Source organism: Cavia porcellus, unplaced genomic scaffold (genome assembly GCF_034190915.1).
Source record: "Cavia porcellus strain 051 isolate PalLab524CR breed Dunkin Hartley unplaced genomic scaffold, mCavPor4.1 scaffold_12, whole genome shotgun sequence".
Classification (NCBI taxonomy): Eukaryota; Metazoa; Chordata; class Mammalia; order Rodentia; family Caviidae; genus Cavia; species Cavia porcellus.
Genome location: NW_026947495.1, coordinates 31,200,113 through 31,216,666, shown reverse-complemented (window position 1 = coordinate 31,216,666; position 16,554 = coordinate 31,200,113). Strand labels below are relative to the sequence as shown.

Below are 16,554 nucleotides of genomic sequence, written 5' to 3'. Positions count from 1 at the left end.
CAAAATTCTGAACTTTCAACTGATTTTCTCCTCTCTCATCCAGTGATACTAAGTGAATATTGCAGTTTAAGTGACTGCTATTATTTTTAAATTGTACAATTTAATTACAGGTCTATCAATAGACTATGTGGAAAACAAGCTTTATTGGATCAGTTCAGGAAATGGAACCATAAATAGATGCAACTTGGATGGTGGTAATTTGGAAGTAATAGAGTCAATGAAAGAAGAATTAACAAAAGCTACGGCATTAACTATCATGGGTAAGTGTGATGATCCTATAGCTAAGGTATTTCTTATTGATTGGAGTTTGATTAATTACTACCTGTTAAAAGGTTACAAAAGTTACTACTCTAGCATCATCAAAAGCACATTCAAATTGCACATTTTTATGAGATTCAATTTCTTTCTTTTTAAGTTTAGAAACAGACTGATAAAATTATCTAAATCAAGGACTTAGTACTGTTGGCATTTTCAACCCGTACCCTTACTTATTCTTGGCTTACTGTGACTTGTATTATTTACGGTTCTTTTCTGTGCTCTATCTCATTGCTGTAAACTGTAAGGACTTTGTGTATCCGCCACAAAAAGTCAAGGTGGTTCATCTTTGTTAATAAAGATAGCAAGATACACATATATAATTCATAACATAAGTGAACAAGGACTATCTGATCAATGAATGGCATTGTTTACCTCAAATGATAATCCTTCCACTTCTTCTCCATATATAGGAATGAGTATAGTTTCATTGATTTGAGTCTCATTTTTATTCTTTATATTTGGTCTTCTGGAAAAAAAAAGTGCTAGGCAACTGCAAAAGATGAACAGGGACCTAGGAGTGATGTGTGGTTTCCCAAAGAACAAAAAAATCTATATTGCATTGGTACCAAAATTAATTTTTGAGTTGAAACTTATAATTTAAAAATATAGTTCAAATTGTTGACAAGATATGAGATATGTGAGATAGAGATATCTCACATATCACATCTTTGGTGAGATATCTGTATTTTTTATTTTGAGAGCAGTGAGCTTTCAAGTAAATTTCATGTTAGCCAAACACATGAAGATTAAATATTCCACAGAATCACAGTGCTATAGTTTGTTACAGAAAGTGAGAAAACTGACTCAATATTTGCAATTTCAAATATTCTTATAATTTTTAAAAAGTCATATTGTTTATGAGAGATCAAATGTAATATCTTTTTTAATTTTAATTCTAATAGTAATAAATTAGGTCTTTATATGAATTCCACATTCTACAATCATTTGAGTCTCATCATTTCTTAGATTTAATGTAAATTTTTTATTCTTGGAATGAATCAGCATATTCATTTATAAGCAGATTGTAATGAAGAAATATTTGAAAATTAGTTACTAGACAAAACAAAGATATGTGTTGTGTTGCCTTTTGTCTTACTTTCCTTGTTGCTGAGACCAAACCCTTGACACTCAAAGTCAAACGAAGAAAGGTTTGTTGTAACTCACAGTTTCTAAAGGTTTCAGTTCCTAGTTGGCTGACTCCAAGGCAGGGTAACATGGCAGAAAAGGAACAGTTTTTGGTAGGTGGAAGACAGCAAGGGAATGAAGCAGCAAGTGGTGAAAGCAGCCTTTATTCTGTCCCTTACATTTTGTCTAGTGTACATGTCCTTAGGGTGGGTAGCACTCACACCCAGAATCATGCCAAACCAGTGAGTAGACTAATTTAGAAATCACACCCCGAAAGCTAACATCACTCACTTAATTCCAGCATCACACATTCTAGATCCAGCCACATCTGAAAAGCCCCGCTTATGACTGCCTGAGGCTTTGGGGGACATCTAGACCTAAACCATAACACTTCTGATTTCTGATCAGTACAAAATATGAATGAAGTAAAAAATGTTTAGATGTTCAAATTATTACTTAAGATAATGAATCTTCCTCTTCATTTTGAGAGGGAAAATGAAATTGTATTAACCAATCATAAAATGGTCTCTGTCAATTTTTATAATGATAAAATATGTATATTCAGTATATCTGCCTATATTGCACTGTTATTAGAATTACTTAAAATACGCATACATGTACTTTTTAAAAACTTTTCATGCATATCTTAAAATTAAAATCTTATTTCACTTCATTTGATCCATGAGTACTCTCTACCTTTCCTTAGTTAGACATTTCTAGGCATCTGATGCCATTCCATCAGGCATTTCTGTGGCTTTCTGTGTTGTAGATTTTTTGCAAATTGTTGTGCTATCGCTTTTATTTTTTTATTTTTTTTTTTTTTTGTCTTTTTCATTTTTTTTTTTTTTTCTCGGTACCAGGGATCGAACTCACGACCGCCTGCTTGCAAGGCAGGTGCTTATGCCGCTGAGCTAAATCCCCAGCCCCGTGCTATCGCTTTTATTAATAGTCTTTTTCAACTTATTTTTTAGAATTGGAGTTTTTCTTAACTGTTTTTCTAGATGAAAAACCAATTTGTACGAAAGCAATCACTTTGTAAAAATTAATCTTCGATTTTCTTTCCTTTTTTTTTCCTGTGCGTTTTTTTTTTTTTTTAATTCTTGTGCTGTTTTTACAGCTTTATGTTGATGTTCTTCTCATTGTGTGTGTCTAAAAGCTACATACACAAATACACTTACACATCACAGCTTATATGTTACAGGTGGCCAAAGGAGTTCATTTATAATTGCCCTATACATCCTATGAAATATTTTTAAAATATTATTTTATGTTATTCAACCTTGCCAAATTGACATGGAAATTTTGTTTTATGTGCTTTTTTACATATGTTAAATCACTGAATATGAACAAACATAGATTAAGTGCTTTAAAATGGTTGAATAGTAATTCTCATTGTGTTGTTAAAAATTGAATTCTAGTATTTTATGAAATCAATCCAAACTAGTGGATGATATAAATAAATAAAAAATTAGAGAAAACATTTTAAAATTCAGTCATAATAATTTTAAGGAAAGTCTTTGAATTTTTATTGACCATTTTGTATAGTACACATATGATATTATGAAATTCATAACCTTAGTGAAATACTTAAGGCTTAAGGTTTATTTCTGTTAATATGAATACTATTAATACTCTTCTGTGTAGGAAATGAATGCTCTATCCTATGAGTACAGCTTCAAAAATGAATCAAGTCCATTTTAGCAAAATACATTCTCTGAGTCAACAAAATGCAAGAAAGTTTGTATGAAATCATGTCTATATCATGTTAGCATTGTAAATTTTCTATAACATGAAGTCTCCATGGTAATCAAACATTGAAAAAAATTTTAATGTGTGAATGGTTATGTATGAATGGGTATCAAATACATGTGAATATTTAAATTTAAAAAAACATTTTATAGTAACAGAAATATGACCATTAATTCTCCTCAAAATATTTACCCTCACTTTGAGCACACTCACCTTATCATTCCTGATGCTTTCTGAAGCAACATCTGAAATCTTTGTTAACGTCTTTATGAGAGATGTGATCAAATACTCAGGGAATGCTGTTGCCAAAGGTCATCCAGGGGAGGAGGCCAATGAAAACATTATAGCCTGTGTGTCCTCATCCACATCATCACTAGATCTGGCCTTGTGTAGATTCTGGCTCTTTGCCAAAGTCAAACTGCCCTTGAAAATTAAACACTTTGAGTGAATTCCGGCCACTGAAGCAGGCATGGCCTTGCATCTTAAGACATAGAGGAGGATTTCATATCCTCTTATGGCAGGGATAAGCATGTTAAAAGTGAAGGTAAATGTTTTGAAAGGGATTGATGTCACTATAAATTTTACTGTAATAAATGCTTAAAAATAATTAGATACTTTGTCTGTCTCTCTCTCTTTCTATATATATATATACATATATACACAATTATCTCACATTTCATTAGCTATAGAATCTCATATATCATTAGCCATAAAATAATAAAATAAATACAAGAAGAATACTAGAACCTTTATTGGCAACAAACTAACTAGATATATCAAAATACATTTAGCAGTTCAGGGATTTAAAATATAATTGGCTTAATGAAAGAGATGCATGGGAGGAAACTTTTAAAGTTTCCTAGTTAGCTCTGGCCTTGTGTTCAGGCTTCACCTCCTTTCAGAACATCCACCCTTTATTTTTGAGAATGGAATAAGGGGGTCGGTTTAACTGCTTCCTGTTGAGGGTGAATATTATAGTCATGAAAAGTGCAATAAAAATGTCAAACTCAGAAATCTCACTAATATCCACAAAATTATCACTGATTGCAGTTATAAATGCTTAAAAAGAAAATTTCCTTCAGTAATGATAAAATTGCACAACCAGGAAGGAAAGAAATAATTGTGCTATACAGTAGCTAGTATATACAAGTTTATGCCAGCTTTCAGACTCACAGAGACTTAGTGAACAATGAATAGTAAATGAAATTTGTGCTTCACTGAAATTCAGAGCGATTTTTCCAAAATCTGAGAAAACAGGTTTCTACATATCTTTCACTCATTTTTAATTAAATAATTTTATAAATTATAATCACAGGATTTCCCAGTTTTACTTTAAATACCATATAGAAAATAAACTGAAAAGAACTTGGAGATTTTTAATTTGAATAAAATAGAGCATATCTGACAATACCCAGATCAAAATAAAGGAATTATTTGATGTTTCTACAAATTCTGAAAGCCCAAGGTCAGGGGTGTTTTCAAGATTCTTTGCTATTGTTACTGCCAGGAAGTAGAACTTAACTCCTCTCCCTCTGAATGCAGCCTGGATTTCATGTTTTTTTTTTTTTTTTTTTTGATGGAATAAGGCAGAAATGGTGACCTAGGACTTGTGGTGACAGGCCATGTGTGACACGAGCCTTCTTCCTTGCCTTCTGCCTTCCAACAGTCAGTTTGGGCCACGCCATCAGACACATAGTGAGGACCCCCAGTCAACCACAGGGAGACGTGAACACAATAGGAAACTAGAGCTCTCTGGTAAATTGCTTTGAAAATGATCTTGGAAGCAGAAGCTCTAATCCCAATCCCAGTTTTAGATAAGTAAAGCAAAGGCCAGCAGTATAAAGGAACCTCAAGGAGACTCTAATCCAGAAGCACACACACACAGAGATGCTTCCTGTTGTCTGACTCACAGATCACAGGAACCACATAACATGATAAACATGGACTAAAATTTAGCTTTTCTTGTTTTGAGCAAAGTTCTCACTAGGTATCTCAGGTTGGCCTAGACTCATACCAATCCTCCTGCCTCAGCCTCCTGATTACTGGCATTACAGGCCTGTACCATCCTGCTTATCTTTATCATAAGAAACATTGAAACTTTGTGCTATATATTTCACTTTTAAAGAAAGTAATCAGTCCACAGCTTTATTTAAAAATCTTACAATTTTAAATGTTGTCAAGTGATCATTTAATTATAGAAAAATTCCATGAAAGCTAACATGAGGTACCAGCTAAGTAGGATGCCTAATAGTATCTAAGCCAAGCAAACTACTGGCCCAACAACAAACTATCATCATGACTGTTTGTTGGTGGCAGCACAGAGAGCAACAGAGGACGTTTTCAAAGGGTCATCTGTGCTGATGATAAGTTGCTGAGGAAAGGAGATGGAGTTAAAAAAATGGCAGGTAGGAGAGCTGATACATTTTAAAGCAGAGAAGAGACTCATCATGTGGAAGACCGGAGATATGATTTTCTGGTAAGGCTGTGTGATCTTTTACCAGTTTATATTCTAACTGCAGTACAGTCAGATGAAGAAGGTACTAAGGTGAGTCCTTTTTTGAGTCCTCCCTCTGAGTTAAACTCTCAACAAGGAAATACGATTGCTAGGTGTAGCACTTCCTCCCCTGCCAATAATCAAACCAAATGCCATTCATTCTTTTATTTATTCAAATACATGTATTATTGCCTACTATATATTCCACCCACTGATATATGTTTGCAAGAATACTGACTTCAGCAAGCCTGCAGATCATAGTGGAAGATGGAATATAAAAGAGATAAATAAATAAATTATGTGGTCTGATAGTTGAGAGTTGAAAAAATAACAGAGCACAGCAATGAGGAAGTGTGTGGTAGATTTGCACTGAGACAAATAACGGCTCACTGAGATGGTGAGTTCTGAGAAATGTTTCAAAGAGGCAGCGAGGGAAGATTAAAATGACACTGTGTGAATGGTCAAGAACTGGTTCAGTTACTTATTTTATAATGTTTATGTTATTAAAAATGCATTACTTTCAAAAATTATATAAATAATGACATTGACATAAATGTTAAATTTGATTCCAACAGTTTACTAGTTTAGAATTCTTTTAATTTTACCATGGTTCGTATAAAAAATTGTCTGTCCTTCATCTGTTCTCTGGTGACTTAGGCATTCACTCTGTCACATATGTTGTATGCTCGTGTAAGATGACTGTTTGTTGAAGTCTTAACATCTTTCATGTTGCTGGCCAACTCACACCTTCGAATATCAAACTTCCTCTTTCTTTTTTCCTAATTTTCATTTTATTAATTTCTATTTTTTATTTTATTCTATTTTACTTTCTTATATTATATTAAATTATTTATTATTGTATTTTATTTTGAGACAACTATCTTGCTATGTAGATCAGGCTGACCTTGAACTCACTATGTAGCACATGCTGGCTTCAAACTCATGGCAGTCTTTCTACCTGAGCCTCTCAAATGCTGGGGTTACAGAGGTACATCACATATCCTGCAAAATTCTTCCCTATTTCTAAAAGCAGCTGCATTCTCAATTGTCAAAATGGCAATAACAGTAGTTTCTACTTTTAAATATATTTGTTATGAAAATATAACATTTCATAACAAAATAATACGTGAGTAATAATAGTTAACACATTACATATTGTTATCTTCAATGTAGTGACTTATAGCACAAGTTATGGGCATAAAAATTCTCCAAATGATATTAACACAATAGCTAATATCTGTAAAATCATATGATTTGCAAAAATATTTATTAGACATTTTGCAGTATTTAACCAATTTTTAAGAAAATTTTCTTTTATGAATAAACTTTAGGTCCATGAAATAATGATATTCTAAAATACTTTTCTACATGATTTTCAGTATAAAATCAGGCATGTGGTATTTAACTATTTATCACCAGATTTTCAGTAAGAGGGCTTTTTGTTTGCATTTTTTTACTGATCTTCTAACAGTTTTGAAATCCTCTTCATTGTTATTCCCTAGTAGAGACACTGAAGTAAACTCAAATCAATCTGCTGCTCAGTGTTAAGTGCCTCTGCACTGAGGAACAAGAGAAAGAGCATAACATTATTAACTAAAATATACATTTTGTGCTATTTATGAACTCTCTTTAACTTGCTATCCATCATCAACATATGTAATTGGAAAGCGCATTGCCTATATTGAATTTGTGCTGAAAAAAGTTACAAAAGTCACTTGATGAAGCCAAGAGAAAAATGATATAGCTGTATAACTAACATACTAATACAAGAGGCTTATTACTATTTGGGGAAACAAAAGACAGAATTCAGAAAAGAGCAGCATGACATTTTACTTGTATTTTGTAATTTTAGTGTGGGGTGGAGAGACCTAGTGCAAATGGATTATAAACTTAAAATGGAAATAAGAATATTAAACAAACTCAAAGAAATTGACAGACGTGTACATAGATAATCTTTGGCATTCGTGGATTTCATGATCAGCAAATGTTTTAATCACAGATGATCTTGATTCTTTCAGCTACAATATGTCACATAGTAATTTGTCAAATTTTCAGATGAATTTGTGTCCTGAGCAATATAAGAGATAGGAGGTTGAATTTAACCATCTACTCCACTTATTGTTCTCTAATACCCTTGTGTGTACACTGTTACTACCTTTTAAATTGCATTGTACATCTAATTTTATTCTTCTTTTATGGTACTGATATGGGGGAATGAGACCCCCAACCTACTATGTCCACGAATTCATGTTCTCTAAAACCGAAGAATGAATTGTAGGAACAACAAATGTGAAGAGTAGAATATATTTCTTGAGAGAAAGAAAGCTTCTGTCTGAGAGAGACAGAAGGGGGCCTGAGCAGGCTACCAAACACTCTGGCTTTTTCAGGGACTTTTATAGAGTAAAACCATGGGTTTAAGGCCGGAGAAGACTGGGAACCCACAAGGCAGATGGGCATAAGGTGGGACATAACTATAGTTAGCCAAAAAAATCAATAGTTCAGGTAAAATTGACTACATTAGGGACAAATGGGAAAGCAAGTCATGCAGGAAGCGTCATTCTTAGAGAGCAGTAATTCTTCCCTAGGGATTGGAATGGTGAATCCTGATTACAAAATGACCCAGATTTAATCCATAAGGATTATATTTAAGGGTGTGGTTGCATTTGTTTTGCCTTCTGTTTTGAGATCTGGCCCACAGCAAGAGGTGTGTGTCCCCTCCAAGGTCATCAGATATCTGGTCCTCTGTGCTGGCTTCCTCCAGGACCTAGCCCTGTCTGACTGCCTACAATGTTTCTAACTGGCTGAGCTGCCTGTAATAGTACTGTATAATCTATGGAAGTTATATTTACCTTAATAACTCTAGGTAAGGATTACAAAATTTTTATGGCATATTCTTCATGTTTCATTTATACTTATAGCTATGTACTTTTAAAGCTTAGTTTGAAGTGCTACAACAAAATATTATAGACTATAGATTCGTGAAAACAGCAAAAATATTTTTTCTCACTGTTTTGGAGTTTGGAAGTGTGCAATAAAGGTCTAATGAGGGCCTTCTGATGGCAGATGATTGCTCACTTTATTTCTTCATCAGATGGGGGAAGAAAGAGAGAGAGAGACAGAGACAAAGAGAGAAATAATTCTTTTATTCTGATGCCCCTTTTATCAGGACACTAATCTGGGGGCTTCACCACAGGACCTAATTACATACTGTTTTACTACTTTCTTGTTGCTGCAAAGCTATACCTGACACCCACAAATTAAAGGAGGAAAGGTTTATTTTGGCTTTCAATTTGTAGAGATTTCAGTCAAAAATCAATTGGCTCCAAAGCAGAAGAGAGGGGCAAAGAAATAGTTAATGGAATGGCAGGCAGGAGGTAGAGAGGGATGACGGGAGGCAGAGCAGGATGACAGGAGGCAGAGCAGGGATGTGTACTCTTCCAGGTCACACCCAGTGTCCCACCTCTCCCCACTAGGCTTCATCTCTCAACCATCACACCCAACTATGAACTCATTCATTCCCATGATCTAGTGTCACACACTCTGACTGATTCAGTCACCTCTCAAAAACCACACCTGTGAGTGCATGAGGCTTTGGGGAGGTTTTTTGGAAACCATTCCACTTCCTTAATGCCCTGTGTTGTAGTCAGGATTTTACTAGAGAAAACAAGATATAACACAAGATATACAAATGTGTAAGAAATGACAAGCTTGCCTTAGGATGGTCAGCCGCAAAGTCAGATGAGAAATGTGCAGAGGGTGTCTACATGCTGGAGGCCAAAGGATTCAATCCAAGGTCTGGAGTCCACCCTAGTGTCTCATGCAAGTCCACCCCAGCAGGCTGATGGGTCTGCGGCAGAAGGCCGAAAGCTCTACTATGTCTACAATGAAAGGCTGAAGCATCTTAGTCTACACTGGAAGCCAGGAGAGGATGTCCAAATCATAAGGGAAGACTGGAGCTTCTCCAAAGGATGCAATGCATTTGTTTTTTGCTCCTTCCCTTTTATAAGTCCAGGTGAAGACCCAGTTTAAGGTGTAGAGTTGCCAAACCCATTTAGTGAAGTTTCTACATGTCTCAAATTGACACAATCAATCAAACATTATACCATGCCTCCAAGTATCATCACAGTTCTGTTAGGACTCTAACACAAACATTCCATGTATTATATGTAACTTCATATAACTGTGTAACTTCATATAACTTCATATAACTCTATCAACTTCATTATTTAAGTATCCATAGCTAAGTATTTATTTATATAAATTATACAAAATGAATTCATAATCTTCACATTTTTAAGTAATAGACTTTAAGCTTATATAAAGACAATTAAAATTAATCTCATTTTTAGTTAAGTAAGAATAGATTCCTATTCATCACCAATCAGCCATGTGATCTGAGAAAGTCATTAAACTCTAGTAAACATTATTTTCTGTTCAAGTATGAAGCTTCTCAATGTGAGTTATGAAAGTTTGACTTTGCGTGACTGTCAATAATAGGCTGATCTGAGGTACAAGAAATAATTTTCAGTAAATTGTTACATAGGTAGAAGCAGTACAGAAGAGACTATAATATTATACAATAAAATCTATTTGTGGAGTTATGCTTATCAGAGTTCATATTAACCTGTTTTATAAATTAGGCAAAAATTTTACTTTTGACTTTTAGTTGGGGTTTGGTTTTATAGTAGATTACAATAGAAAGCTGGCCCCCTTTAAATAGATTCTTGCTTTCTCTAAATGTTTAAGAAGCCGTCTCCAACACCATTTAATATTAGAATCAATTGCAACTAACAACCTGTGCACAAAAAAATTCACAGATAATAGCAAAACAAAATGTTTACACAGTTTTCATGAATACGTAAGCTGTCCCTACTGAAATTTTCTGGTATCAATCAAATTTAAATGTACTATTGATCTGTTTCAAGTAGCAATTAGCCCCAAATGCACTTAATAATTAAATATCTGAGAGTCATTTATTTGAGTCACTTCTGGGATAACCACAGGAGGAGAGAAGGAAAGTTCTATATATGCTTCCAGTCTCTTGTCTGAAACACACACAACCCTATAATAAATTTTTAAAAATTGACTTTATTTTGTGCAGAATTTCTTTTTTTAACTCAAATTTCAACAAAATAACTGAATAATTTGTGTCTTAAAGAGCCCTTGAAGAGTCTAACAAAAATAACCCTAAGGATATTTGCTCATACTTTGAGCACAGCAAACAAGCTTGAAACCACTGTATTATTTGCTGTGGAAATTCATAGGACACTCGGGGAAAAAATTCACTCTTGGAAATATGAAGGCTATCAGATTGAAATGTTTCTAGACTCCATCTGAATATCACAGTGTCATGTTCATTTGCTTAAGAATGAATACAATGCTAATATTGTTGAGGATTAATTGCTTCAAATGTTCCCACAAGACTATGACAGAGCCCTTATATGTGTCTAACCTCTACTAATTGAAAAACTGAATTGATGTGGCAAAAATTATTCTTTACCTGCTTTGACACAAGCCCTCAGCTGATTTTTCAGTGATGTACTTTTTTAAATTTATATCTCCATTACTTTCAGCAAAATATTATTTACTATAATAAATAATATTTGGACTTATTGAAATAAAGCATGTCTAGTGCTTAAGTTATACACTCGTTATGAATTTCATCAGATGAGTAGTATAGTTCATAAGTAATCAAAGACAAATATAAGATATACATACATTAAACAACCTAGTAAAACTGGCATGCAGAAATCATCAAATGCCTTTTTTTGTACTTTATTTTCTAAGATAAATTATTACGGCAAGTTGTCACAGCTTCCTTGGAACCTCATAAATGATGGCAGATGAGGAGCTGTGGTTTCTGGCAGTTCATCTTGCTAAGATCCTCTGACAGAGCTCCCACACATTCATATTAAAATCTGGTCAGAACTGATGCTACCTGGTGCCTTTACCAGAGTGGGAGTCTGATAATTTGAAAGGCTTTTACTTCTATCCTCCACTTTAAGGATGCCTGTCCTCTGTTTTCATCACTGAATCTACTTTATCTGTTTTCAAATTTAGATTATTTTTTCAAATCCAACAATGACTAAATTGTCTCACTCTCTCTAAAAGTGAAAAAGAATTGAAACTTGGGATCTTTCCCTTCTTAACTTTTCTTTTTTGTTTTAAGGTCTCCATCTTTCTGTCCCTGCCCTCGGCTTTCTTTTGCTTTTCTACTTCTTTTTGCCTTTTCTGTTTTCTTCTGGCTGCCCATTTATTTTCTTCATGAAATAAAACTTTAAATTCCTAGGGATTTTGCTTTGAGCTAAAAGCCTCCCCCACCTTTTTTATTTTTATTTTTTTTTTTCTCATTTGGGACAGGATCATTTCGCAGTAATGGAACTTTAGCTAAAATTTTGATTTGTTTTATGATTTTGAGGAAGAAGACTGTGTTTCTGTTTGTTTTGACAAAAGCATTCCTGAATGAGGTATTGCTGCATTCTTATTTTCTGAAAGTAATTCAGTTCAATCACTCTAAAATGTACACCCCTTTTATGAGTTTTAAACCTGGGAATTGTATGGAATCGTCTAGCATAATGCATTAAATCTAGTGCCTTTTGTTGGAATTGTCTTGGAAGGGTTGATACTGTGTTCTTTTTTATTAGATTGTGTTTAAAATAAAATTTTCCATATTTTAAAAGTTGTGAAAAGCACTACCTGCTTTGGAGTATCTAGTTAGAAGAGTGCTATTGCCTACACTTAGTGAGGAAATAAATTTCTGGGGAACTGAAGAGAGTTATAGGTTATCGTTTTGGGGCTCAAAGTGCTGACAGAGTAGGGAGGATAGATTTACACATATGGGAAGGAAGTGTTCAGATCCTTGCATAAAAATGCAGGTGAGTCTTGCAAACGTCTGCAGAGGAGGCCTCCTTGAAGAGGCTGGCTCTGAGACTGGTCCTGAATGAAGCTCAGTACATGGAGGGCCCTGAGGGAGAGGAACTCAGGGTGTTCCTCCTGGAGAACTCTCCGCAGGGAGGCTGCACATGAGAACAGCCTCTTGACTAGGCTGAAACTGCTTAGCTAAAATCTTCACGTATTTTTGAGCTTCTCTTTCCTCTCATAAATAGTGACTAGTTGGAAACTGTACCTTTGAGGGCAATTTGAAATAAGCTTGAATTTGGAAGTGTGGCTCTGGTCATTGCCTCCCTCTCTTTTTATATAACAAATAGAAGACAATGTTCTGGCAGTAGTGTAAGTGAGAAGCAAGAAGAAAATGATTTTTAATTAAAAATTATGAAATAATTGGATCAAAATTAAATTTGAGAAATAAATTCTTTTACTTGTATATAGAGTCATTAGAAATGCCATAGCTAAAAATATAGATGGCTGCAGGTATGCTGTGCTGGCAACTCTAAAATAACAACTGGAATTGATTTGCATGGCTTGAATTTTCTAAAGTCATGCATAATTTTTGGTAATATTGTGAGGATGTAATAAATAATTTTAATCTTGAAAAATTAAATAGTTTTCTTCACTGTGCAGAAATTGCCTGTGTTTTAATATGAAGGAAAATTAAGGTCTGATTTCAGATATTTACAATATTACTAGGCTAAAAATATTTAGTTACTTAGTTTTTTATCAATATAAATGTTTAGTGCTATATCTAATAATCAGTGCATTCTAAAACATATACATCCTTGATCCCTGGCCTACTAAATGTCAACAATAGTCCCTGGTGATTTTGACAGCCAAAATAATCCTACAAATTTCCCCAGTTCCCTTAAGCAGCAACCACTGCACCATTTACAATCACTGCACAATTACTTGATGAATAGAACTAAATTGAATCCTTACTCCCAAAGCAACTCATTTCCTTGGTTCTCCTTTTTTCTGCAGTAAATTTGTATTTTCTCTAGGCACTTCAGCTCACAAGAGACAGGAACAATTTTTTTGTTTGTTTGTTTGTTTTGTTTTGTTTTCTTGATCCTCAAATATATTGGAGTTTCTTTTATTTTGTTTGTTTTTAATATATGATTAACAATGTCTTGTGTTTATTCTTTTGCTATTTGATTTGTGTTCTAGTCTTCCTCTGTAGTCTGGTTAGATACTTAACAACTTCTGCTCTGAACTACTGCAGTAATTTCTACATTTGTGTTTATTCTTTATTTTCAGTCTCCAAGCTTTCAATATCTGCTATGCAGGTCTAGCTTCCTAGATCAAGCCTTCGTAAGACGTTGAAATCAATACTCACTCTGAAATGCTCATTTACTTCACTTCACTCTTCAAATCTTGTTTGACATGGAGTTATTATTCTCACCTTATGAATAACCTTGGGGTCAGTAAGATTTGTTAAAACACATCACTATGAAACTGAAGCCCCAGGATCCCAACTCAAGTGCTAGTTCAACTAAAGAAAGAACCTTGTATATACAAGGTCCCTATTTCTTACCCAGTTCTCTTTTACTCCTACTACAGTTTGGTGCCCTGCATCTGGTTAAGCTGTTCGTGCTTTATTTTATTTAATTCTCTAAGCCTTGTGGTTCTTTTTGGTGAGGTGATTTCTATATGCATCATTTAGATGAGTGCATCTCAATGAGTGAAGTACTATCCACCCTTACAGGGGTGATAACTTTACTTCAATAAGATTTGAAGTATTGGAGATATATTTTTTTTCTGAACCTGCTCATATTTTACAAATATAATGGATTTTCTTTTTTCATGTTCAGAATTGACTCTAAGTTTTAATATTCTACCAATGAGCTATATATACAGTTCTACAATATTTTTTGTCCCTTGGTATAATCATTTGCAAACTTTTATCACTTCTCTATAATTTGGAACCGTGTTTTTTTTTCACATATATATCATTTGTGAGGCAACAGAATTTAATATTTTTCATTAAATAATAGGAGGACATTTGAATAAAAAAACAATGACTAGACTCAAAATATCTGCCTCTAAGATCAACAAGTAAATACTTGTTTAAAATAACCAAAATCATAAATAAGTTGTAAAAGTTAAATATTTATTGAAATAAATTTACACTACAGATTTAGCATTGATGTAGAAAGAGTGAACAAGGTATATAAAACATAATATCTGACACATATTACACATTCATATGTATGTAGAAATACAACAAGAGAAGGAATATTTTGAATTTTGTTCTTAAAGCAAATAAGTAGTTTACAGAAAGAAAAATACAAACAAAAATGAAAGAGGTTAGCCAAATGTGGTGGTGCACACCTTTAATCCCAACACTCACAAGAGGATGAGGCAGGAGGATCCCTTGTAAATTCAAAGTCAGTCTGGGCTGCAAAGTGAGTTCAAGGTCAGCCTCTACTGCAATAGTATATGGAGACTTTGTCTCAAACAGACAGCAAACAAACAAACAAACAAACAAACAAAAAAGGTTCCAAAATAAATAAAAACACTGGCAGTTGGAATATTTTGGTTTCTAAGGGTAGTCTCACGTCTGAGCCTAATAGCACTGTTGTATGGAATAATGATGATAATAATAACTGGTAATGTAAATAAATAAAACATTATATTTAATTTATAATTCTTAAGCTTTTTAATTCTCACAACACTCTTCTGAGAGAATGACCATAAACACAGTTTATTTTAGAGATCCCAGGGAATGCTCCTCTAGAGTAAGCTGATTGGTCAGGTTTAGAAGACTATAAATGTTGTAGCAACCTTTCTAATTTGTGATGCTTAGATTTTAAGTTGATTTTTATAGCAATTTCTCTGTAGCTATACTTACACTGAGTTATATATTCACTGAGAGGTATACAAATAATATACTTTTATTATTGAGGACAAAGTTGTCTTAGCTTGGGTGACCATAACAAAATGTTAAAGATTGGGTCGCTTAAGCAACAGAAATCTGTTTTCTCAGAATTTTGAATACTTGACAAACCCAAGATTTTAGATGCAAGGTAATTTTATTCCCAGTAAGATATCTTGAACTAGTTTGGAACATTCTTACTGTACCCTGACAGGTAAGGAAGGAAAAGAAGTTTCCATATTTCTACTAATCCCATCAGGAGAATCCCAACTTCATGTCCTCATCTACAACAAATCCTCTCAAAGACTCCATCTGCAAACATCATTACCTTCGAGGTTGTGACTTCAACATAAGAACTGGGGTAGTTCACTTGGGGTGGGGAGGAGGACAGAGCTCAATCCATGATCTAAGTATTTTCCAAAATATTTGAATCACAGATGCCTATGTTTAAAAAGCCTGTGCAAACTACTTGGATTTTTATTCTTGCATGTAATACATGTAATACTTTAATCATGTGTTCTCCTGGTTATGTGAGGCTGCTTATCTTCCTCAATATATCTAGAAAGAATCAATTTTATTCTGAAATTTGCACATATTAGTATTAGTAGATACAGTAACCAGGAGATAATGTGATTACGATATTACTGCGGAACACCGTGTGTAACCTGAGGTCAAAACTGCCATCCTTTCCACTACTCCTGTGATTCTCAACCTCTGGTGATTTTGCCAACCTAGGAATGTTTTAAAATGTCTTCAGATTTTGCTTCTAACCAACTTGAATTAAGGACACAGGTAGACTGTTATCTACTAGGTAGAGACCAAGATGCTCATCAACATTTTATAAGGTGCAAGACAGAGAAATTACAGGCTGAGAAATTTTCCTATTCTGAAAGAGTGTACTAACCCTCATATGCTACTAATATCTATGAAAATTGCTATTAGGCCTATAGGCTCATCATCATAAATTTTGGTTAAACTAGAACCACTTTAAAAATAAATAAAATTGAAACTGGAATCTATAAAAACTGATATTGTGATATGGTCTTGCAATAAGTGCTTCAGAGAAAGATTAACCTTTCATCTTCTTTCTTTTAAATGT

At 33.9% G+C, this 16,554-nt stretch overlaps 1 protein-coding gene across 7 annotated transcripts in view; it reads left to right on the top strand.

Moving 5' to 3' along the window:
- Positions 1-16,554, top strand: part of Lrp1b (LDL receptor related protein 1B) — a 1,703,137-nt gene that overhangs the window by 1,188,534 nt on the left and 498,049 nt on the right. For all 7 annotated transcript variants that reach the window (XR_010050782.1, XM_063259026.1, XM_063259028.1 and 4 more), the window contains one exon: positions 111-260. Coding sequence is in view for 6 of the 7 variants with exons in the window: in XM_063259026.1 (XP_063115096.1) it covers positions 111-260 (150 nt within the window). In the remaining variant the exon portion in view is untranslated. The remainder of the gene's footprint in view (positions 1-110; positions 261-16,554) is intronic.